The sequence below is a fragment of the Urocampus carinirostris genome, chromosome 16, assembly GCF_059441175.1.
Source record: "Urocampus carinirostris isolate Australia breed hairy pipefish chromosome 16, RoL_Ucar_1.0, whole genome shotgun sequence".
Lineage (NCBI taxonomy): Eukaryota > Metazoa > Chordata > Actinopteri > Syngnathiformes > Syngnathidae > Urocampus > Urocampus carinirostris.
Window position 1 is genome coordinate 4,148,912 of NC_142364.1, and position 26,184 is coordinate 4,175,095.

Below are 26,184 nucleotides of genomic sequence, written 5' to 3' on the forward strand. Positions count from 1 at the left end.
GGTGCATCTGATTTTAAGGAGCACCCTCAAAATATTCATGTGAGTTATTTATTTTATATACAAGGCGCACCTGACTATAATTTCCATTAAAATTAAAACTACAGGGTTGCACTAAAAAACAAACATCAGAGAATTAAAAATATAAATATTTCATTTTGATTTCAGAACATTCATATTAGAAAATCGGTTTTTATTTCTAAATTAACTTGATTTGGTTAACGTAGGTAAAGGCATCGTTGTGAATTTCTCTTTCACTGTATACAGGCTGCCCTACTTACAAACATACGATCGTTCGTAAGTTGAATTTGTTCGTAAGTTGCTTCAGTGCTATATTTTCTATGTTTAAGTAACCTGTATTGTTTTGTACTAAAAAATAAACATTTCATGAAATAATATGGTCTATAGAGATAAATTAAGTTGAGTTTAACTTACTTTTGGAAGATGAGCTTTAAGAGGTCCTCCATGGTAGAGAGTGGGCAAAAAAAAAAGCGATCGAAACATTTTCTCAACCGCATCAAGCTTTCTTATTCCACTTTCATTCGAAATGAAACGGCTCACCTCTTCTTTACACTTCACACCAACTATATTGAATGGATGCACAAGATATTAAACAATAAAAATGTCAAAGTTCTTAGCGCGCTGAAGATACAGTATAGAATGTTTACACACGAACTAGGAAGTAGAAGTCGGTTTTATTCTTAGGGTTGAATGCCGGGTGGGAGGAGAGAACAAAATTAGTCTTTTATCTAAAAAAGAATAAACACAGTTAAAAAAAAATTATATTTTAGCTGAAAAATACAACTTACATAATTACTTTTACATTTATTTCCATAATGTGATTGTCTTAATTTCAAACTCTCTAATCCTATACAAACTGAAAAAATCAAATTCAAAACCACCCAATGCATTTTCTGTCACGGTTGCCATGGCGCCCAATTGGCCCCGCCTGTGTGGCGCCAGCTGGGGCTCATTGACAGATTGGATTTCCTTCTATTTAAGCTCAGTGCTCTCACTCAACCTTTAGCAGTCCGGCAACGAACCTCTGCCGCGCAAGACGTGGGTTTTGACTCGGTCTTGTTTCCTGTTGGTATTTCCTCTTCGGTATTGTTCCCGTTTATTTTGTTCTGTTTAATATCGGTTTTCAGTTTCGTTCCCGTCTAGTTTGTCCTGTTTAATTTTGATATCCTGTTTTGATATCAATCCTGTCTGTCCCGTCCTGTCCGGTATCGACCCCATCCGTCCGATATCTGCTCAGGCAATTGGTATCGATCTCGTCAGCCTCTGGCTTCCTATCATTCCACGCCAGACTGCTGCCTAACGTGCATGACTCCCAGTGTTCATTTTAGCTGTGAAAAGTGATGGGTCCCGGGGACTCGCATGCTCAAAAATCTATGGGTCCCGACAGAGATCTATGGCTCCCCAAAATTTAGTGTTATTCATTCAGTTTTAATCATCAAATTATTGATTTATTTTCTGCATCAAATTATTGTTAGTAATATACCGATTTAAGGGATAACCACAAACCTGTCTTTTTTTCATTTTCTCCTTTTATACTTCCTTTTTTTCTTAACTTCTTTACACAACATCATCATTCGTAATATAACGCATCAAAGCAAGTGAGCCGTTTGAGAGCCGGCTCTCCTGAATGAGTTGAGCCGAAAAAGCCGGTTCTCTAAAAAGAGACGGACTTTTCACCACACAACTCGAGATCGGCGTGCTGACGAAAACTCAAACCGCGAGACCAAAACAACACCTGCCTGATCTGCCTGACGAAAAGTTTGGAGTGCGGTAAATCTTTGTTTAAAAAAAATGTAATCGTGTAATAAAGACAATTTTGTGTCAAAAAAGTTGCGTGCCGGGGACGCACGTTGATTTGAGACTATGCGTCCCCAGCAAAAATGATGCGTCTAGGACGCAGGGACGCGGGCAAACCAGAACACTGGACTCCCATTTCCCGTGAAATAAAAGTCTTGTGTGAGAAACGTCACGTGTTTGGGTCCTGATCCTGTTCCGGTTCTTGACATTTTCTGTTTAAAATTCTATTTTTTGTCCCTAATGTAACGCCGTACTTACCTGCATTGGTAAGTCCAGGTTTTGATTTAGACTGGGTTTACAAACAGATCAGGCTCCAGGGTTACGAGGATAGGTTTTAACCTCATCTGTGGTCATCCATGGAGTACCGTATTTTCCGCGCTATAAGGCGCACCTAAAAGTCTTAATTTTTTTCAAAAGCTGACCATGCGCCTTATAACACAGTGCGCCTTATATATGGATCAATATTAAATCGTAAGGTCTTGCAACTTACGCAACAGCCGCCGACTCTATTTTCCCCCGAACGTGGAGTAGTCCGCGGTGTATGCTGGGATTTATATACCGGTGTTTCATTGGCTAACCAATGTGTCAATCATCATTTGAATCGATCGCTATTGGCTAATGTTATTCGGAGCCTCGGATAGGCTAGAGGGCCGAAACAAACCCTGCAATTGGCCGAAAAAGATGTGTCAATCATCCGTTAAATCGATCGCTATTGGCTGAAGTTATTCGGAGCCTCAGATAGGCTAGAAGGCCGAAACAAACCCCGCAATTGGCCGAAAAAGATGACTGAATAGCAAGCTTGCTAAACTACGCCATAAAGAAACATGTTTCATTAGTCTGTATTTGTAAACATTTGCACAGTAAAGTTGCGAGCGATAAAGAAAATAGAATCTAAGGAATGGTTGGCATTTCTTGAATCCCAAGACTTTAACCTTCCGAATGATATTTGAAATGATGCATTTGAGTGACATCGTACAGACACCGCATCCGCACGTGTCTACGACACGTATTTGCAAGCTTTGGGAATGTTAAGGGGGTAAGAAGTTGGACTGAACCATCTGACTGTTTTGTCCACGTTCCCATTGTAGCGCCTTATCATCCGGTGCGCCTTATCTATGGAAGATATAGGACCAAAAACTATTTTTTGGGGGTGCGCCCTATAACCCGGTGCGCCCTATAGTGCGGAAAATACGGTAATCATATACTGTACATATTATTGTACATAAGCCTATTGTATATATTCCCATTTGTTCACTTCCAACTCTCTTCATTTACCTGTAGATAGGACGAGCGACTTCTGTTCCAATAAATCCGCGGCTCAGAGAAGTTGGCCTGCCCTACTGTTTTGTTCCGTCGTCAATCTCAATTTTGTAAGCTGGTTTCCCGAAATAGACAAGTGATTAGCGCCCGCTGCTCTCCACGGACCTGGCGGGAAAAGAGAATTACTTGATGAGCTCTGCAAAGACGAGCTGTGGTGGCCTTGTTTTCTGGACGTTTGGAGATATTCATCTCTTTATTTGAAGCGTAGAGTCTTTTTGACAACAAAATCGAATGTTCTTTGGCCTCTTGATGCATTTAATTCCTTTCTCTCTGTACTCCCCAGAGAAGAATGTTCCATCCATTGTTTTGTTTTATTATTTGAATGATATAGCAGGGCTCTGCCTATTTCTGTTTCTGCTGGTGCATGTTTTTATATCCTTTTGTTTCCATGATTGGAATTCCCTGCTTTCGAGACTCCCCCAAAATAATATTGCTAGCTTGCAGCTGTCTCCATATTCTGTTAGCATGGGGTTGGGGGGCAGCTGGGGTTTGCAGGGTTGATTCTAAGTAAAACAAAAAGCAAAAGATCAGCAGGCTCTAAGATTTGAAAGATTGAATTCATTTCTGCTATGGATCAGTCAGTAGCATGAAAAAGAGTCCAAATGTGTCTAATTTTTACGCTTTTTATACATACAGTACTTTCTTTCTTTTCTTTTTCTTCTGTATTCAACTCAATTGTTACCCAACACCTAAATAGCCCTTTCCGTGTTTGTAAAGAAGTGTGACGTTTCGAAGCTGCGTGTGGATTGTTAAAGCAGAATGGCAGAATTCATGTCAGTTTATAGCAGATACAGTATAGAATATTTACACACAAACTAGGAAGATGAAGCGGATTCCGGATGCTGGGTGACCTCTCACACTGCCACATACCGGTAGTGGCGAAAATAAGCACTACAGTACTGTCTTACCCAACACATCTATTCCTCCTCATGTCATGAGGCTCTTTAACTCCACCCGGGGGAGTAAAAGCCCACATTAAACCCCACCCGCACATTTGCATATTACCCTATTTTTATTACAGTGTGTATTTTATGTAGCACTATTGAAATACTCTATAGCAAAACGTTTTATTGGGTATTTATGTATTCTATTTCTTTTCTTTTATTATTATTGTATTTTCAACACAAGGATACTGCTGGAAGTGTGAATTTCCCTCCTGGGATGAATAAAGTATCTATCTATCTCTCTCTGTCTCTGTCTCTCTCTCTGTCTATCTCTATCTCTCTCTATCTAACACCTAAATATCCCTTTCCATGTTTGTAAACAAGTGTGACGTTTCGAAGCTGCGCGCGCATTGTTAAAGCGGAGAGGCAGAAATTATGTCAGTTTATAGCAGCCCATTGACACAAAAGATAGTGGATGACAGATTGCACCAGCTCAAAATATCATAAAGTATGTGCTAGCAGCAAATAGCGACTTTATTTTAGTCATCAAAGTCAACAATAACATGATTTGGCGCTGGCTTGGTTCCCCGTCCTGAAAAAAATGAAAAATTGGCATTGAAAGTGCTTGAAAAGTGCTTGAATTTGGTCACTAATAGGTGTATAAACCTTGGAATCAAAAAAGAATTGCTAAATTGGCTTTCTGTGTCTTTTTGGATCAAAAACTGCTAGTCTTGTTTGTCTGAACTTTAAGGTTCATTTCGGTGTTTGAAAAGTTATATTTAGATGATTTGAAGCAAGTAAAAATCAGTTTCCACTGCAGGTTATTATTCCTGAAATCCAGGATATGTGATGAGCAGTGTTCCCTCTAAGCTGCGTGCTGCTCGCACATTCTCAGCGCACAAGAAAATCTAGCCGGCGCACAAAAATCAGGGCTCAAAATTACTAATTATGAAACGACTTAAGTCAAAGTTAGAGTGCATGAAGGTAAAAATACACGGGTTCCCCGGACGTTGTGTCCTAAATGCGGTATTTTGAAGTCGAGTCAAAGGAGAACGAAGTTGAGTAAAGTTAGTCGAGTTTGTCGGTGAACCGGCTTCTTCGGCTCGGCTCACTAAGAGGAACCGGCTCTTTCGGGTCCTAAACGGCTCTTCAGGTTGTTTTTGCTTCTTTATTCCCAACATGACCAAGTATTATGTCAAATGATGCACAAAATGACTTAAAGGAAGGGGGGAATAGAACAAAAAAGAAAAAAATACCAAAATCAAAAAGTAGTGAAAAGCTAAGGAAAAAAAGAATCAAAAGGAAGAGAAAAAGGAAGGAAAAAAGTAAATAGAGAACAAAGAGAAAAAAGTAACAGCTCTGAAAAAATAAACACAATGAGATTTTTTTAAAGGAATTTTTAAAAAAGTAGGAAAAAAAAACACGGAAAAAAGAAGAAAAAGTTTGTGTTGCATTCAAATAATTTCCAATGATATCAAGTGAATCTTGTTGCCAACATTGTACTTCTACTAAAAAATGTGATTAAATACAGTTTTGTATCTTACAACCGACGAAATAAGCCCCCAAAAATGTTAATACTAGGCGACAAAATATATCAGGAAATAAAAAGAAATGGATATCTTGTGAAAGAATTGTAAGAACAAACGACGTTTGTAGGCCGTACAACCTTTGCAATAGTACATGAGTTAATTCATTCAAAAGAGAAAAATAATTTTACATTGCCGGAAACTCAGCAAAATGCAACGTAATGTCAAGTTTTGGACATGTTTGATCATTAATTATCTTGCCACACTTGGGATTATGGTTGCTCACTGTTGTTTCAAGCGCCGCTCACCGACTTTGTGTGAACGCTCAGACCCGTGGAAAATGACAGGGAACATTGGTGACGAGCAAGGGCAGAGAAACCAGAAGTTCTTTGCCGTGACGTGGGAAATGTCGGCCTCAACCTCGCCGTCCGGGGTGATAAGAGTGGCCGGCGCTGTTTGGAAAGGTGCATTAAGCTGTCTAAACATAGCCGCCATCCCGTCGTGGCTAATCTAATCTCAGCCTCAAGCGCTTCATTTAAGACTGGACTGATGTCAAAGCAGCTAATCAGAATTTAATGATGCTAAAGGAAGAGTCCGCGTTGTCGCTTGTTTTTTATGCAGTGCAACTGTGTCACTTAGTAATACTGTCATGAACCAGAACTGGATCAGGACCCAAGCGCGTGACGTATCTCACACAAGCCTTTCATTTACGGGACTTGGGAAGTCAGGCACGTTAGGTAGCAGTCTGGTTTGAAATGATAGGAAGCCAGAAGCCAACCAGATCAATACCAATTGCCCGAGTTGATATCGGACAGATGGGTTCGATGCCGGACAGGACACAGGATATAGATAGATAGATAGATAGATAGATAGATAGATACTTTATTCATCCCCGAAGGGAAATTCACATTTCCAGCAGCATCCCTGAGCTGCGAAAATAACACGGGAGCTGCTGGAGTGGCTGCCATTCGATATAGAAGAATAAGCAGCTCAAACTAGACGGGAACGAAAGCTGGAGAGAATAATAAACAGGAGAAAAATGGACGGGAACAATACTGGACAGGGAACACCAACAGGAAAACAGGACCGAGTCAGAACCCACGTCTTGCGGGGCAGAGGTTCGTTGACGGACTGACAAACGAAGAGTGAGAGCACTGAGCTTAAAAATACGGAAAGCCAATCTGTTACTGAGCCGCGGCTTGCGCCACACGGGCGGGGCCGATTGGGCGCCATGGCAACCGCGACAATTACATATTCTTTGAAGACTTAACAAAATAAAAGCGGTTAACTGTAAGTAAGCCATGTCCAACATGAGGAACTCATGCCTTCTAGTGGCATAAAAACCACACAAGAAGCTAAAACTAGTCTCAAACTGCAGTACTTTTTATTTTATATTTATTTTGACTTCAAATCGATTTGCTTTTGTCCAACAATACTTGGAATAAGTTAATCCACGGTTCTACGTTTTGCCACACGCACTGCAAAAACTGAAAAAAATTATGAAAATAACTAAAATATTATTGTTCCACTGTGAAATTGTTTTGCTCAGTCTATATATGTTTTTTAACTTTATTCATTTTTCAATAAAATCAAAAACATATACTGTTCTTAAATTAAGCAATACCATATGTCCTTTTGGATCATTGGATCAATATATTAAGAACAATAATCATTTAAATGAAGGTATTTTTCTGCAATTTGAGATTTTTTATTTATTTATTTATTTAGAGAGAGAGAGAGAGAGAGAGAGAGAGAGAGAGAGAGAGAGAGAGAGAGAGAGAGAGATTTTGAAAGTATTGCAAATAGTTATAAGGCACATTTTAATTGACTAACACCAATTAGAGCATTTTACGGTATTCCCTCGATTATCACAGGTGATGGGGAGGCAGAACCCCCCCGCAAAAGGTGAAAATGTGTGAAGCAGAAACCTTCATTTTTTTCATTAATTTATAAATGTATATAAAATGTTCTGGCTCAATGATTTGTTTGACAAATGTAGTACTATACTTTCTAAATCCTTTTTTATCATCAAATAACTTCCGTCATATAATTCTAAGAAATATCTTGCCTACAAACTATTAATGACCAGATCCACGTCACTGTACATGATAATTTCCTACTAAGTTGGACGTTATGAAAATATACCTTCTGGTCCTGTCCTACAGAAACCATATACTTTAAAATTTCATCATCAAACATTGTTGGAAAAGCGCGGTGGAGCCACTATCGACTCCTGAGCAGGTTTAGCGGGAGGAGAGGTCCATGTTTGTTGGCGATAGCAAGCTTCTTTCCCTGTTTAGCCTTTAGAATGCCGTGCGCGGTGCACGATGAGAATCCGGAGCAGTGAACCAGTGATAACTGAAGCGCGAAGTAGCAAGGTGTCTCTGTATACTTTAAATATTACATTTGAAAACCAGCACATTGGGTATTGGGCTGGGGGGCGGGATGTACACAAGGGCATGTTCTTCCCCAGTCTTCCTACTAATATTTACATTCCTGTGATTGCTGAGGAATATAACTAACTAAAGAATTTCCTATTAAGGCTAAAATAACCTGACCAATGCAAGATAGCCAAGTTTGTTGCCAGTATAAATCCTCGTCGCGCTCGAAAATCTGTTCATGCTCTCCATCTGCCCCGAAAGAGCACTCCACGGCCTTGGAGTGTTTCAAGAGGAGAATTAGCATTCAGACTGGTGTCCTTTCATTAAAAGCTCTATTCAAGGGGGAAGCCTTGGTGTTGAAAGAGACACAAACAGCGAGCCGTTAGTCAAAACAAACAAACCCAAGCCTTGTAAATGTTCTTGCTTGGATATGATTGTGGGTGTGATGAGAAAATATGCATTATGAAGAGGTAGAGAGGAGAAACGACCAAGTTGTGCTACTATTTCCATAGAAAATCTAAATATATTCAAAAGAGGAACATAGGGTTAGGGTAAGAATATTTCTAAGTAGTGTCTGCTAATTATGACCAAGCTCTCTGTTGCTTTACGCTTATCATGAAGGGGTAGAGAGGAGACACGACCAACTTCTGATACTTTTTCCACCGAAAATCTAAATATATTCAAAAGAGGAACATAGATTTAGGGTAAGAATCTTTCTAAGTAGTGTCTGCTAATAATGACTAAGCTCTATGTTGCTTCACGCAAATTATGAAGAGGTAAAGGGGAGAAATGACCAAGTTGTGCTACTATTTCCATAGAAAATCTAAATATATTCAAAAGAGGAACATATATTTAGGGTAATGATCTTTCTAAGTAGTGTCTGCTAATAATGACTAAGCTCTATGTTGCTTCGCGCACATTATAAAGAGGTAAAGAGGAGAAACGACCAAGTTGTGCTACTATTTCCATAGAAAATCTAAATATATTCAAAAGAGGAACATAGGGTTAGGGTAAGAATCTTTCTAAGTAGTGTCGGCTAATTATGACTCTCTGTTGCTTCGCGCACATTATGAAGAGGTAGAGAGGAGACACGACCAAGTTGTGATACTTTTTCCACCGTAAATCTAAATATATTCAAAAGAGGAACATAGATTTAGGGTAAGAATCTTTCTAAGTAGTGTCTGCTAATAATGACCAAGCTCTCTGTTGCTTCACACACATAATAAAGAGGTAGAGAGGAGAGACGACCAAGTTGTGCTACTATTTCCATAGAAAATCTAAATATATTCAAAAGAGGAACATAGATTTAGGGTAAGAATCTTTCTAAGTAGTGTCGGCTAATTATGACTCTATGTTGCTTCGCGCACATTATGAAGAGGTAGAGAGGAGACACGACCAATTTGTGCTACTATTTCCATAGAAAATCTAAATATATTCAAAAGAGGAACATAGGGTTAGGGTAAGAATCTTTCTAAGTAGTGTCGGTTAATCATTGAATCTCTGTTGCTTCGCGCACATTATGAAGAGGTAGAGAGGAGAAACGACCAAGTTGTGCTACTATTTCCATAGAAAATCTAAATATATTCAAAAGAGGAACATAGGGTTAGGGTAAGAATATTTCTAAGTAGTGTCTGCTAATTATGAGCAAGCTCTCTGTTGCTTTACGCTCATTAGGAAGAGGTAGAGAGGAGACATGACCAAGTTGTGATACTTTTTCCACCGCAAATCTAAATATATTTAAAAGAGGAACATAGGGTTAGGGTAAGAATCTTTCTAAGTAGTGTCGGCTAATTATGACCAAGCTCTCATTTGCGTCACGCAAATTATGAAGAGGTAGAGAGGAGACACGACCAAGTTGTGCTACTATTTCCATAGAAAATCTAAATATATTCAAAAGAGGAACATAGATTTAGGGTAAGAATCTTTCTAAGTAGTGTCTGCTAATAATGACTAAGCTCTATGTTGCTTCGCGCACATTATAAAGAGGTAAAGAGGAGAAACGACCAAGTTGTGCTACTATTTCCATAGAAAATCTAAATATATTCAAAAGAGGAACATAGGGTTAGGGTAAGAATCTTTCTAAGTAGTGTCTGCTAATTATGACCAAGCTCTCTGTTGCTCTATGCTCATTATGAAGAGGTAGAGAGGAAACATGACCAAGTTGTGCTACTATTTCCATAGAAAATCTAAATATATTCCAAAGTGGAACATAGGGTTAGGGTAAGAATCTTTCTAAGTAGTGTCTGCTAATTATGACCAAGCTATCCGTTGCTTCAAGCAAATTATGAAGAGGTAGAGAGGAGAAACGACCAAGTTGTGCTACTGTTTCCATAGAAAATCTAAATATATTAAAAAGAGGAACATAGGGTTAGGGTAAGGGTCTTTCTAGGTAGTGTCTGCTAATTATGACCAAGCTCTCCGTTGCTTCACGCACATTATGAAGAGGTAGAGAGGAGACACGACCAAGTTGTGGATAATGAATATCATCTAATATAATAATGTGGTTTATTTCGGGGTGTCCCGACAAGGCTTTGCATGCGCAGGTGGTCTTTTGTATTTGGGTACGCTTGTTTCCTCTGCCGGCTGAGGATGGAAGTCGGCAGAGGTTTCCTGTTTGGAGCGCATGTGATCAGACTTTCAATAGCTCTTATTGTCTTCCTTGAACAAAACGCAAGCACACCAAAAAAGAAAACTCCATTGATAGAAGTGTGATTTTTATGGTCCATGAAAAATGTTGCTTGGACTGATATAAACAATGTTGCTCATGCATTCTTTAAAGAGTTGAAATATAATGTACCGTATTTTCCGCACCATAAGGCGCACCTAAAAGCCTAATTTTTTTTTCAAAAGCTGACCATGCGCCTTATAATTCAGTGCGCCTTATATAGGGATGAATATTAAGTCGCTAGACTAGATTTTCCCCCGAAGGCGAAGTCGTCCGCGGTGTATGCTGGGATTTATATACCGGCGTTTCATTGGCTAACCAATGTGTCAATCATCATTTGAATCAGTCACTATTGGCTAAAGTTATTCGGAGGTAAAGGGGGCGGATCCTTTTTATCATGTACAGGCTCGCATAGGCTAAAGGGGCGAAACAAAGCCTGCGATTGGCTGAAAAAGATGAATGTGAATCACACATTGGGTTACACTACGGCATAGAGAAAACATTTTTTACTATTCTGTATTTGTAAATATTTTACTCTCCTGGATTTACTACACTCACGGTTGTAAGAAGACCATGGTTACGTATCATTATTGAACGTGATGGCTGCAAGAGAACTTAGGTGAGCTACGCGGCTTTATATTTTCCCGGTATCTTGTTTTCGAACGATCTTGATGTTTCTGCGATGAGTCTATTTTGAAGCTAAATTCAATTTAAAGTGTTTATTGTCAGATGCACAGTAAAGAACCCCGTTTCCCTGCACAATAAAATTCTTACTTTGCTGTCCACACAGTTGAAAAAAATAAAATGGAAACTAAGAAATGTTTGTTTGGTGACATCGTACGGACACCGCATCCGCACGTGTCTACGACACGTATTCTTCTTTGCAAGCTTTGGGAATGTTAAGGGGGTAATCAGTTGGACTGAACTATCTGACTGTTTTTTCGATGTTCCCATTTTAGCGCCTTATAATCCGGTGCGCCTTATGTATGGAAAATATAGGACCAAAAACTATTTTTTTGGGGTGCGCCCTATAACCCGGTGCGCCTTATAGTGCAGAAAATACGGTATGTCTAAATCAAAGATGCACATCTTAACGCAGGAAAGAATTTTAGACTGAATTGTGAAGCGTCCTAATCAATCGTGATCGACGGCTTTGGGCCGCTGGGCTGCGTTGACCTGCTCGCTCTGACCCACTTGCGCAAACAAACATGAATAAAACATCACATGTCTGTAGCTTCCTTTATGTTATTTTTGCCCTCTTACTTTGAAAGGATTTATCGGCTGATAACGTCTTTTTTTCCCTCACAAATTCAGTTTCATGTTGTATTTAAGTTGTTGTTCTGCTGCTTTGAATTGATGTTTTGTACTAACTGTCATTGAAATGAATTGTCTTTAATGGCACAAGTAGGATCTTAGCACCGGCTTGAAAGGCCTGAAATTTAGTTCTGGTCGGACCTTAAATGTCAATCATTAAGTTTGGGTTCAGGCTGAGTCGGGCTTCTCTCTGACTTATTTTTTTTTTTTTAACAACCCACCTGTCATTGTTCTTTGTTTCTTTTGTGGAGTATCAGTGAAGTGCAGTATGCATGCTCGTCAGCGCGTGTGCTCTGAGAAGCGCGTGAGGTCGGGGGCAAAGTCGGCAGAAATCACCATTTTTCCTCCAGAGTCCTCACAAATATAAAAATTCCGGTTTGCTTTGGGCAAAGTTAATTGGTCGATTTCGGGTTTATATACTGGCGGCCTTGATTGGGTCTGGCTGGAATTTTTTAGAAACCTTGTGTGCAACGAGAATAGGCTTGAGACATGCAATAAAGACTTAAAAGAGAAAAAAAGAGAAAAGACTGTCGGGTAAATGGGCAAATATATTTAAGACATAATGCTTATAACAGACTGGCTGGTAACCAGTTCAGGGTGTCCCCTGCCCACTGCCCGAAGATGGCTGGGATGGGCTCCAGCACCCCCGCGGCCCTACTGAGGATAAGCGGTACAGATAATGGATGGAGGCTTATAACAATAGTGCCATGAAAAAGAATAGTTCATTGTAACTATAATGCAATGAAAAAAAGTGCAGGACATATGCTTTCCCAGTTCTGTGCACCCGTTTAGGGGGGTGATGGCTCTGGGGAAAAAGCTGTCTATGAGCCTTTTAGTCCTAGTTTTAAGGGACCTGTACCGCCTACCAGAGTAGAACAAGTCAAAGAGGAGGTAGGAAGAGTCCTTTATATTATTGATGACTTTGCTGCAATATTGTAAGCCAACAATATCCTCTAGACTGGGTAGAGAGCAGCCAATGATTTTCTGGGCGGTGTTGATTACTCTGTGTGTGTTTTTTTCTATCCGCTGCCCTTCTCCCAGCATCGGAAGGATGGTATTTGTGCCCAGCTTGCAATAATCAGCAAGCGGAACTGATAATTGATAACCTGGGTTCTCTTTGTGGGGACGTAGTTTTATGTTACTACTCCTCGCCTGTAAAGCAAAGCGAGTCAGTACGAGTTGCTCGTGTCTGTTGAAGGAAATTGTTTCCGTGTTGCATTTGTGCTAGTTAACAGAAGAGAAAGTGAGCAGCGTTCGTATCTCGGGTTTCCCGTGCTGTGATCCTTTTACTAAACGCACACACGGCGCAAACTGAAACTCAACAGGTCACGTTGCATGTTGAAAACGAATATATAGGCTATATAATTTATAAATACTATGCATAGATGTGTCTTTCTGTTTAATAACATTAAATTGAATCGTCTTTTATTGTCATTGATATCAACGTTGTAAAACATAGTATGCAATGAGATTGGACATGGCACTCCAGGGTTAACATGTTAGAGACTAATTGTGTTCTGCCCTGAACACCTCTGATAAAAGTAAGATGAGGAGACTGGCCAGCCAAAAGCATGCAGTAGGCAGCCAGAATAATAAGGAGCAAACAACAACAAAATGGGAGAAAAACAATAAGCACGACAGGCAAGCCAGCTAGTCGACTGCTAAAAGATTTGCATGTGACCATTGGGTGATACAGAGAAGTCATGTTTTGTGGTCAGATGAGACCAAAATATAACTTTTTGGTCATAATTCCACTAAGCGTGTTTGGAGGAAGAAGAATGAAGAACACCATCCCTACTGTGAAGCATGGGGGTGCTCTGAGGGTCGCTTTCAGCACATAGGCCAGGACGAGCGCACTGCATTAAAGAGAGGATGGGGCCGTGTATTGTGAGATGTTGGGGAACAACCTCCTTCGCTCAGTCGGAGCACTGAACATGGGTCGTGGCTGGGTCTTCCAACTCAACAACGATTCGAAGGCCACAGCCAGGAAAACCAAGAAGTGGCTAGCATGGCCCAGCCAGTATCCAGACCTGAACCCAATCGAAAATCTTTGGATTGAGCTCAAATTCCGTGTTTCTCAGCGGCAGCCAAGAAACCTGACGGATCTAGAGAAGATCTGTCCCTCCTGCAGTGTGTGGAAAAAACTACAGGAAACGTTTGACCTCTGTAATAGCAAACAAAGGCTACTCTACCAAATATTAACATTCATTTTCTCAGGTGTTCAAATACTTGTTTGCATTTGTCTCATCTCATCTCATTAGCTGCACCGCTTATCCTCAGTAGGGTCGCGGGGGCGCTGGAGCCCATCCCAGCAATCCTCGGGCAGTGGGCAGGGGACACCCCGAACTGGTTGCCGGCCAATCGCAGGGGACAGTCACACCTAGGGACAATTTGGACTGGCCAATCCACCTGAAATGCATGTCTTTGGAATGTGGGAGGAAACCGGAGTGCCCGGAGGAAACCCACGCAAGCACGGGGAGAACATACAAACTCCGCACAGGAAATCTGGTAGCTGTATTTGAACCCACACAGGAGGTTCCCAAGACCTTAGAACTGTGCCGCACACGCGCTAACCACTGCGCCGCCGTGTATCACACAAATAAATTGTTAAAAAAATCATGCATTGTGATTTCTGGATTTTTCTTTTTAGTTTATCTCTCTCACAGTGGACAGTGCTCCAGCAAATGGAAGGCTATTTAATTATATATTTGTGTACGTTCTTTTTTTTTTTTTTACAAAACATGTTGATTTTTCTTACAAACTCAGGAATATAAATAGTCGAAATACCACCTCCAATTGTCATCATCTCCTCCTCACTCATCGAGTTTTCATGGGTGGAAATGGGGAGGGGCTAGGAGCCAGGAAGGGGCGGGGGGTGGATGCTAGCATGCACACAAGACATCTTTGTAGCGGACGAGCTCGTGACATCACCACCCGGAAAACGACCGGCTGGAATGCCGCCCGGGGAGGGTAGTTTAGATGGAGGGGGAGGGAAGGAAAGGGAAAAGGCTTGGCTGGGGAAAACTTACGGCACTCTCACAATCAGCAGGGGAGAAGCCGGGTCGCAGCTTGGGAGTGATAAGAGAGGGGGGAAAATATCGGATTAGGAGAGGACGAGAAAGGAACGAAAGGTCAGTCAAAATTCTATTGGCTTTTTGAAATAAATCCTTCATTAAAGGGACAGGGTGTAATATTTAGTGCCTCCTAGTGGTAAAAGGAAAAAATGATTTGAATACAAGGCAAAAATATTGAACTATTATACCAATGTTAACTTTTATAAACTTTTATAACTTTTAGATAGATGCATAGCTAGTAAATGCCACCTTTTTCATATGGCATCTTGCTTCTACGCTGTGCTCATTTGACACTGGTTTCCCTTCGAATACAGTGCCATCAAGTGGTCAAATATAACACCGTGTGTCAGGACCAGAACGGAAACAGGACCCAATTGCGTTACGCTTCTCGCAAGGTTTATTAAAGGAAAGAGGAAGGGCTGCGCCCACGATCCGAACGAAGAAGTGGATCTTCCGTAGTGAGCGATGGCGGTGTCAAGGACGGAAAAACAGGTCGATAACCGGGACAGGAGAGTAAAAACGTGGTCGGGGTCGGAAAAGGGTCAAAGTCGGGACGGGAGAGCAGACGTGGTCGGGATCAAAAAGGGGTCGTAAGTCGGGACGGGAGAGCAGACGTGGTCAGAGACGGGTCGTAGCCAGAGACAGACGGGAGCAAAAATGGGACGGGTGGGAGTCAGGGTCGAAAAAGGCTTGCCTAGTATTCACTGAGGTTCACAGACGGACTGACTACAGGAGACAGACAGGAGTGGTTACAAGTACTGATTGGGAGCCAATCAGATGATTCACATCAGTAATCTTGACACCGTGTACATTTAAACGTGCAGTGCGTCGTTTGAGGTGAATTGAAAGTTACTTTTTTCTATATTAGTTACACGTTCACAATTCCCCACTGTGTTCCTTTTCCACTACAACTATTTGCTTTTATTTTGCTCTAATCAAAGCTGTTCGGGGCAGAACACATTAAGTAGGAGGAATAGGGGGCGGGAGGAGTGTTTGGGTCATGCTTGTTACTGCGGGTTTGTATTTTGTTTATATTTGTTAGTGTGGCAATGAAATGGTGAAAGTAAGAAAAGTGAAGATTGTTTCCAAGCGTGTCTGAGAAATGCACGTATGGATTATCGCAGTTAATGGGAAGCAAAACCCCAAGCGAAATGGTAAAACCTACGAAATAGGAACCTTTCATTTATTGATTTATATAACATTTATTACTCGAGAACCCAATTTACAGGCTTGTGTCAGGACCAGAACGGAGACAGGACCCACTTGCGTTGCGTTTCTCAGTTTTATTGGAAGAAAGAGAAAGGATTGCGCCCACAGTCCGGTGATTGCTGGACACGGGAAGCAGGTCGCTCTGAAAGCGGAGGTGGATCTTTTGTGTCGAGCGATGGCGGTGTCGGGAACGGAAAAACGGGTCAGTAGCAGGGACAGGAGAGCAAAAACGCGGTCGGGGTCAGAAGCGAGTCGTAAGCCAGGAAAGGAGAGTAGACGTGGTCGGGACAAAAAAAGGTTGAAAGCCGGGACGGGAGAGTAGACGTGGTCAGCATCAAAAACGGGTCGAAGCCCGTGGGACAGACATGGGCAAAAACAGGTGGGAGTCGGGGTCGAAAAAGGCTTGCCTAGTGTTAACTGAGGTTTGCTGACGGACTGACATACGGGGACAGAAAGTGTGGGTTTAGATAGGGACAGGGAGCCAATGGCGCTAATCATAGTTTGAGTAATTGTTTAACAGATAAAAGTACTGTACTTCTTTTTCTACATATATTTTTTGCACCGTCAAATTATTATTGTTATAACAGTTTTTCTGTTTTATTGCACGACTTTGAATTAAGGACCAGATCCACTTCACTTTACATGATACTTTGCCGCCATTATGCGGCCAAACTAAAAAACTCCATTTACTTCCCGGTTCTGTCCTACAGAAATCAAACATATTTGAAAAAGCACCAGGGAGCAAGAGTCAAAGACTTGCATCCGGCTCCTGAGCTGGTTTAGCTGGTGAAGAGTCCCAAATTTGTTGGCGATAGAAAGCGTCTTCCTCTGTTCAGCCAATCAGAATGCAGAACACAAAGCATTGAACGAGTGGTAACCGAAACGCGAAGTAGCAACGTGTCTCTGTATTCGACTAAGGTTTCAGTCGCGTGTGTAAAAAAACAAAACATGTCGGTGTCGGAAATTGCGACTCCCGTGCGTCATAGCATGTAAGAGTTTCCAGATGTGTTTGAAACGGAACAGGAACCGTGTCTTTCTTTTTTAAGCTGTGAGTCACTAAATCGTGACTTTCAGTATTCCTTCATGTCTATACTGAAGATGGCGACCCCACCTTACAGCATTTTCACATTATGATATAGTTTTAAGTATTTTTTGCCCCCTCTTTATGGCATAATACCCTCTATTGTCAAGACCAGAACCGAGACAGGACCCACTTGCGTTACGTTTCTTTCAGTTTTATTGATCGCGGGAAGCAGATCGCTCTGAACGCGGAAGTGGGGAGCGATGGCGGTGTCGGGAACGAAAAAAAACGGGTCAATAGCCGGGACAGGAGAGCAAAAACGTGGTCGGACACGAGTCGGAAACCAGGAGAGTAGACGTGGTCAGGATCAAAAATCGGGTTGGGAAACAGACAAGAGCAAAAACAGGTGGGAGTCAGGGTGGAAAAAGCATGCCTGGAGTAAACTGAGGTTCGCAGACAGACTGACAAAAGGCGACAGACAGGAGTGGGTTTAAATAGGGACAGGGAGCCAATTAGAGTCCGAGGCAATAGGCGCAAAAGGATCGGGCATAGGTGCATTACATCGGTAATCATGACCTTACAGTAAATACTGTATTTATTTGCTAAAGGTCCCAAGGCTTGCAGGTATGCTAATGAGAGAAGCAGTAAAAATGATAACCCGGGAACAAAGCTTGCGGATCAGTTACTATGAAGAAGGCACACAAATTGCTAATTCTGCTAGATTGCTTGGCCATAACGAAACAATTATCGGGATTATTATTATTAAGAATAAGCATGTGATTAAAGCAGGGATGTCTTGAAAGGGCATGAAAAATCCGCTATATACTCCCTCCTGTGCATCCACCCGTTACTCTACTCGACCAGCTCAAGTTATGTCTCACCTAAGGAATGTATCATTTTTCATTTTATATATGTTTATTTATAGTTTTATGTAATCATATGCATGTTTGTTATAAACAAATAGTACTTACAATATACGTTTTATTTGAGGTACTTCGGAGTTATGAACCTATTTGCTTATTACCAGATAAATCTCCTTCAATACAGAAATTTCCCTTTGTGATCCTCACTCAAGAATGGATTAATATCAGGACCTGGGAATTGACAGTATGCTTAATTATTGCATTTTTCTGTGTTTTTTTTCAAAGTTTGCAGGTGGCAAATCCTTCAACGCTTCCATTCGCGTTTAGCTAGCTCCGGTATGTCTGGAATGTTAGCTCACCTCACGGAACGCGCACACACATTCATTTTGTTTCGCCGTTTTGAGATATTCCCCTCTTTTGCCCGGTAACAAGATCTCCCTTTTCTTCTTCTGCGTCTTGAATGTTTGCACTACTTTGACACACGAACATTGAAAACAAGAAAGATTTTGTATTTTATTTCTTAAAGCAGGTAAGATATAGCGCCCCCTGTGGTGTAAACATATTTTATTCATTTAAATCAGGTCTGTCGAACTCCAGGGGCCACATGGTAGAAAAAAACATTGTTACGAGGCCGGAGTAATAAATGAGAGAGTGAGTGAGTGTGTGTGTGTTTAGGCATCACCCACTTTTTTTCCATTGTTTCCTTCTCTAGCCACTCATGTTAACCACTTGGCTATTGTTAGCTGCGCCCACTGCTCCCTCAGTGTCAGTCATTTAGTTATTTGCCCACTCTTACTGTTTCCTTCTCTAGCCACTCTTACTAGCCGCTTAGCTATTGTTAGCTGCGCCCACTTTGTTTTCAGTGTCAGTGGCCCTCCACAGCTGATCATGCAAGCAAACGTTGCCGAGTGCCATTGAGTCATTTGCCCACTCTCACTGTTTCCTTCTCTAGCCACTCTTGTTAGCCACTTGGCTATTGTTAGCTGCGCCCACTTTGTTTTTCAGTGTCAGTCGCCACCCACAGCTGATCATGCAAGCAAACGTTGCCGAGTGCCATTTAGTTATTTGCCCACTCACTCTGTTTCCTTCTCTAGCCACTCTTGTTAGCCACTTGGCTATTGTTAGCTGCTCCCACTTTGTTCTTCAGTGTCAGTCGCCCTCCACAGCTGATCATTCAAGAAAACATTGCCAAGTGCCATCCAGTCATTTGCCCCCTCTCGCTGTTTCCTTCTCTAGCCACTCATGTTAGCCACTTGGCTATTGTTAGCTTCTCCCACTTTGTCCTTCAGTGTCAGTCGCTCTCCACAGCTGATCTTGCAAGCAAACGTTGCAGAGTGCCACTAAGTCATTTTCTCCCTCTTACTGTTTCCTTCTCTAGCCACTCTTGTGTTTCTTAGCTGCTCCTACTCCGTTTTTCAGTGCAGTGTTGGTGTCTCCCTTCCGGGTGTTAATGAAAAAAAACAGGGAACACTGGTTCCCATGTCAGGTCTTCAACACAAAGGTAAATGTATTAATTTAATTTAATTTAATCAAGTCTTAAATATGATTAGAACGTTTCATAGTGTTGTACGGAATTTCACATGAGCAAGCAAATTGGGGCCGTGAGATGCTTCTAGGGATTCACCAGAAGTGAGACATGGAAATTTGATGTATCTTTTTGTTTTTTTCCCTTCGGAGGGAGTAGTCCTTTTTAATCCACCATGTGACTGCTCAGCGTCCTTCATAATCTCAGAAAGCAGGAAGGAAAGAAAAGAATGAGCTCAGCGGGAGAGCCAAACAACAGAAAAGGGAAATAAAAGTTCCATTCAGGCGAAACATTCCTTACAAAACGATTTTCTGTATCGCTTACACGATTTATTTTTCTTGAACGCACACACACACACACACACACACACACACACACACACACAGGGATTGTGTGCAGAGAACTGTCAAGGCACAGAACAACCCTATCAGGAAAGCGACCTTTTTTGGTAAACATTGACGTTGGTGTTGGAAATTAAGTATTAACATGTTAATATATTGGTACTAATAATCTACTCATGAGGTAGGACAGTATATACAAAGTTTGAAATAGATGTCAGGAACCGGAACAGGATCAGGACCCAAATGCGTGACGTTTCTCACATAAGCTTTTGTTTTACGGGAAATGGGGAGTCATGCACGTTAGGCAGCAGTCTGGCGTGGAAAGACAGGAAGCCAGAGGCCGACGATTGATACCAATCGCCCGAGCAGATATCGGACAGGGGGGGTCGATACCGGACAGGACGGGACGGACAGGATTGATGATGAATCAGGATATCGAAAATAAACAGGACAAACTAGACGGGAACGAAAACTGCAGATAATAATAAACAGACGGGAACAATTATGATATAGTTTTAAGTAGTTTTTGCCCCCTCTTTATGGCATAATATCCACTATTGTCAAGACCAGAACGGAGACAGGACCCACTTGCGTTACGTTTCTTTCAGTTTTATTGATTGCGGGAAGCAGATCGCTCTGAACGCGGAAGTGGGGGGCAACGGCGGTGTCGGGAACGAAAAAAACCGAGTTAATAGAGACAGGAGAGCAAAAACGTGGTCGGGGTCGGAAACGAGTCGTAAACCAGGAGAGGAGGCAGGGAGCCAGACAGAGTCAAAACCCACGTCTTGCGGGGCAGAGGTTCGTGGATGAACTGACAAAGGGTGAGTGGGAGCACTGAGCTTAAATGGAAGGAAAGCCACATGGGTGGGGCCAATTGGGCGCCACGGCAACCGTGGCAATAGAACAATAATTGCTTCTCTTTTCATGATTATTGTTTTTAATTTGATTTTTTACACATTTTCTTTTACTTTAAATTGAGCTCAATGTTTTAGAGCGATCGATTTTAAATTTATTATCCAAGTCACTCGATGTCAATATTAAAGGCGTGGAAGGGAGGGTGATATTTACATTATCTAATCACTCGTTCACAAGGTACTACAATACAATGAATACATTTTAGTTTCACGCATTTTAATATTACACTGCAAAAAATACTTTATTATATAAATGAGTACTCACGCACACAATTCGGTCATTTTTTATTTTTTTTTATATACCTTAAAACAAGAAACGGGAAAAAAATACATGTTTTAAATATACTTATTATCCCCTCAAGAGGTAGTACAGGGCGTAAATAATTTATGTTTTTGGTGAAGCTGTTCAATAATGCATTGTGGAAAATAATACATGAAAATAGTAAAACTACTTCCCATTATTTTGCTGGTTTAATTATCGATTTCTTATTATTCTTATTCCTGATTATTCCACAAAAAACTGAAAGAAGTTAAAACAGGAACATCTGATCCTATTCTATGCCGGGTCTCAATATAGGTATTATAAATACATTGCTATAATGTATTATTGGTAGAAGGTCCCATTATGCAGGAATCAAGGCAGGTGTGGTAAAAAAAAGGATGTTTAATATCAAAACCCGGGACAAAAACTAACAAAATGTCCAAACAAGAAACAAAAAGAAACCTGATATGACAATGGCAATGACCTGGCGGACTATATTGTCAGAAAAGACAATGTAAAGCTTAGGTATGATAAGAGTGTTATGGTTAGATTGGACGCAGGTGTGTGCAGTTCAGCCACTCCCCTCCTTTAACTGATGAGTGTTGACTGTAATGTTCTCTGCACTATAAATCAAAGACATTCTGTTTTTGTTTCTCCAGAAATCTTATCCTGAAGATGTGGGCGATCTGGCGCCTAAGGAGCGCGCCCTGAAGAGCGTGACGTTCCAGGAATCGGTCAGCATCATCACGGACGGGCCGCTGGTCATGGAACTGGACGGCCAGCAGCTGGTCCAGCACGGCTGCCTGAGCAGAACCGGAGTTCAGGCCCAGAACGCGGTTCAGATCAAGGCCGAGACTGCCGACGGAGACGTGGAGCAGGTATGGGCAATTGGCATTTAGGGTTTGTACGAGTGCTTGAAATCTTTGAAAATGATTAGGGGTGAAGTGCTTGAATATACGTGAAATGGTTGCCATGTTTCACAACAAGTCTGCTTAAAAATGACGCTGACACTCCGTTCTGGTAGTTTTGCTTTGCCATTCCCATTTCCTTCCTCGTGATTAATGGCAGCTGGCATTAGCAAGAATTTAATTACGGACATTTACTTAGGGCGGCATTAGCTTAGTAGGTAGAGCGCTCGACCTGGGATCAAGAGGTTCGATTCCCGGCTCCTCAGTGTTACATGTCGAAGTGTCCTTGGGTAAGACACTGAACCCCTAATACCCCCAATAAGCAGGTTAGCGTCTTACATGGCTGAAATACAAGGCCGCTATTGGGAAATGTGGAGAACATTGTAAAGCGCTTTAGGAAGTCATTGACTTGAAAAGCGCTATAGAAATGCAGATCATTTCAGATCATTTCATAGATATGGATTCGGCTTTGTAAAAGAAACACAAATTTCTCAACCTATGAATTTTATAAACAATTAAAAATATTATGAGAGTTCAAAGATTTTTGCCCATCAATCAATGTTTTTTTATGAATGACTGTTTTTGTAACACTAGTAGACACTCGATATTAAACACTGTCCCTCTGTATCCAATATGGCGATCACATTCTTGGCTGACCTCTAGTGGCTGAATCTAAAGGTCATTGATTTCAAGTAGCTATTAGGTTAGGTCAGTTAAGAACACATTCACATTTCTGACTCTTTCTGGGAGATTATACAGAGGAGGGGATTCCCAGCCCCCTCGCTCAACCCAACTGATGTGTTGGGGGTCATTAGGTGACCAAATCCCCCAATTCCAACCCCTAACACTGAGCACCAAGCAGGGAGGCAATGAGTACCAATGTTGTAAGTAGTGTTCCCTCTAAGCTGCGCGCACTGCTCGCACATTCTCAGCGCACAAGAAAATCTAGCCAGCGCAAAAAAATCAGGGCTCAAAATTACTAAGAAGCGAATTAAGTCAAAGTTACAGTGCATGAAGGGAAAAATACACGGGTTCCCCTGACGTTGTGTCCTAAATGCGGTATTTTGAAGTCGAGTCCAAGTAGAACGAAGTTGAGTAAAGTTAGTAGAGAACCGGCTTCTTCGGCTCGGCTCACTAAAAGGAACCGGCTCTTTCGGGTCCTAAACGGCTCTTCAGGTTGTTTTTGCTTCTTTAATCCGTACATGACCAAATATTATGTAAAATTATGCACAACATGACTTAAAGGAAGGCGGGAATGGAATACTAAAATGAAAAAGTAGTGAAAAGCCGAGAAAAAAAAGAAACAAAAGGAAGAGAAAAAAAAGAAGAAAAAATTTAGAAAAAAAAGAAAAGAAAGAAATGTGGTAAAAAAAGTAAATAGAGAACAAAAAGAAAAAAGTAACACAAGAGTAGGAAAAAACACGGAAAAAAGACGAAAAAGTTTGTGTTGCATTCAAATAATTTCCAATGATATCAAGTGAATCTTGTTGACAACATTGTACTTCCACTAAAAAATGTGATTAAGTACAGTTCTGTATCGTACAACCGACCAAATAAGCCCCCCAAAATGTTAATATTATTCGACAAAATATATCAGGAAATAAAAAGAAATGGATATCTTGTGAAAGACGTTTGTAGGCAATTCATTCAAAAGAGAAAAATGAGTTTGCATTGCCGGAAACTCAGCAAAATGTAACTTGATGTCAAGTTTTGGACATGTTTGATCATTAATTATCTTGCCACACTTGGGATTATGGTTGCTCACTGTTGTTTCAAGCGTTGCTCACCGACTTTGTTTGAGCGCTCAGACGCGTGGAAAATTACAGGGAACATTGGTTGTATGTCTTAGGTACTCGGCCAAGGCTTGAACCAGCAACCTCCCAGTCTCGGAACATACCCCCTAGGCCACCTTGTTTTTTCTTACCTTTCTCTCAAAATGATCCGTAAAACGCTGTATAAAAACAACAAAACTACTTTATAATCGATTTTGTCACTCTACCGGAACCATTCGGTGTCTGTCCTGTCGCGACTCTACCGATTCCTTTTTAAGTTCCTCCCACACGCTCTTTTTAGCAAGCGGTGGACGTTCTAACGAGGAATTTTCGTCTTCGCTGCCATAAGACCACGAATCGTTGTCCGACGAGGAGAAAGAATCGCAGAGTTGAACAGTCAATGGGTTTTCCGAGTTCTGGACCGACCGAAAGGGATCTCTGGACCACGGCTGAAGCCCAGAGGCTGGGTGCAGGTCGCTTCTCAGGCGCTTCTCCCAGAAACTGCTGCATCCCGTTTCCGACGATGTCCCCTTCTTGAGAGTCTCTGTTTGGACCTCGTTGGTGAGATATTCCACCTGGTCCCACAGGATCTTGTTTTCCTTCCCTTCAGTGTGCAACTTGGCTGACAGGTGGGCCAGTTTTTGGCCCTGGCAGCTGATCTGCTCCTTGGCCAGCTTGAGCTGAGCTTTCAGATCCTTGACTTGGTTCTCCAGAGATTTGTCGACATCCTCGTGGAAGGGACCGAAAAGCTTGCGCTTGGCCAGCTCCCGCACTCGGGAAAACATTTTAGTTTGCTTTCAAGATGGCCGAGAGGAATCGAAAAGGATTTCGGTGTGTCGGCTGTGATGTCATCATACAAAGGAAATCCCTACGGCGTCATACTTTTATTTATAGTCTGTGGCTTTGCTGGTGTCGCCATGGCAACTTGTTGTTAGTCTCGTTTATTTTGACACCCTTAATCACAAAAAGTCTCAAACGGCTGTACAGACCATCATTAACCATGCCCCGATCTGGAACCTACATGAGGTCAATGAAAAACTGAAAAAGAAGAAATTTTAAAAAGGGGCCACACATCATAGGCGCCGCCTCGAGCGGCAGCCTTTCCAGCAGCTCAGTGTTATTTCGCTCTTTTGGTGATTTATTGTTTTAAGTGTCTGCTTCTATCTTCTTCATTTTTCGTCCGTTTGACAACTTCACTTTGGATTACCTTCTATCCTATCGTTATGGGTTTATTCAAGGAATCAACTCCTTGCCCTGAAGAATTCTCGTGCCAGCGTGATGAAGGGGGCCCTATCGTTGATGGACAGCCGGAGCTAGCTAAGCGGCTAGCGGCGTTATAAGTCTTCGGTACCGTCCGTAATCATGGTAAATGGGAACTCTCTACCAAATAAGACCGACGAACTGGCTGTGCTGGTGAAAAACATCAAAGCGTACCGGGAGTGCAGTTTGCTGTGTTTTATGGAAACGTGGCTCACGTCTAGCATCCTGGATGCTAACGTGGTGCTACCTGGAGATACCTGGAATTACCCGGCTTCAGCGCTGTTAGGACAGACAGATATACAAAAGCTTGCGGGAAGCGGAGAGGAGGCGGACTCGCTATCTACATGAATCGAGGTGGTGTAACCCTGGGCACAAAGATTTCCATCTGCTCCAGGGACTTCGAACTTTTGGCCTAGCGTGTGACGTCATCCACTCCGCTGTTGCTAAACTACAACACAGCACCCCGAGGCCATCCTGTTAATCTGTTAATAAACAAGAAAAGGATATTGCTGGAAGTGTGAATTTCCCTACGGGGATGAATAAAGTATTTATCTATCTACCTATCTATCTATCTATCTACACATGAGGAAATCCCTTCCAGGATGACCAAGCTGCAATAGATGTTGCCTTGGGTAACAATACACAAAGCATAGTCAACATCAACAATAAACGTAGGTAAGAACAGAATGTCTTGTTGACAGCTTCCTGTCCCAGAATCTTGACAGATGATAGCGTACGTCAGGTCTTAGTGTCGGTACTTTTGAATATAAGTGTGTCTTAAACCTAGATTTGAACACTTCCACTGAGGTTGCAGATTGAATCTAAGACAAAGCATTCCGCAGAACCCCGGCCTGAATGGAGAACGCTCTCAAACCTGCGGATTTCTTCTTGGTTCTTGGGATCATTAGTGTACTAGCATTTTCCGAGAGAGGGCTCCTGGGAGGAACATAGGGGTGAATTAAAACAGAATGATATATACTTTCTATTTTTACTTGACAGGAAACCAGGTTAGGTCAGCTAAAATCGCGGTGATGTGATCAAGCTTTCTTGTCCTTGTTAAAAGAATAGTGTGTTCAATTTCTATTTTCTATGTATCCATAACTGTTAATGTAAATATTTAAATATTTTAT

General features: G+C 41.6%; 1 protein-coding gene across 1 annotated transcript in view; it reads left to right on the forward strand.

The window, feature by feature from the left end:
- The window catches only part of palm2akap2 (PALM2 and AKAP2 fusion), a 146,811-nt gene that overhangs the window by 100,249 nt on the left and 20,378 nt on the right, over positions 1–26,184 (forward strand). The window contains exon 10 of the mRNA XM_088320037.1: positions 21,774–21,992. Coding sequence (XP_088176163.1) covers positions 21,774–21,992 — 219 coding nt within the window. The remainder of the gene's footprint in view (positions 1–21,773; positions 21,993–26,184) is intronic.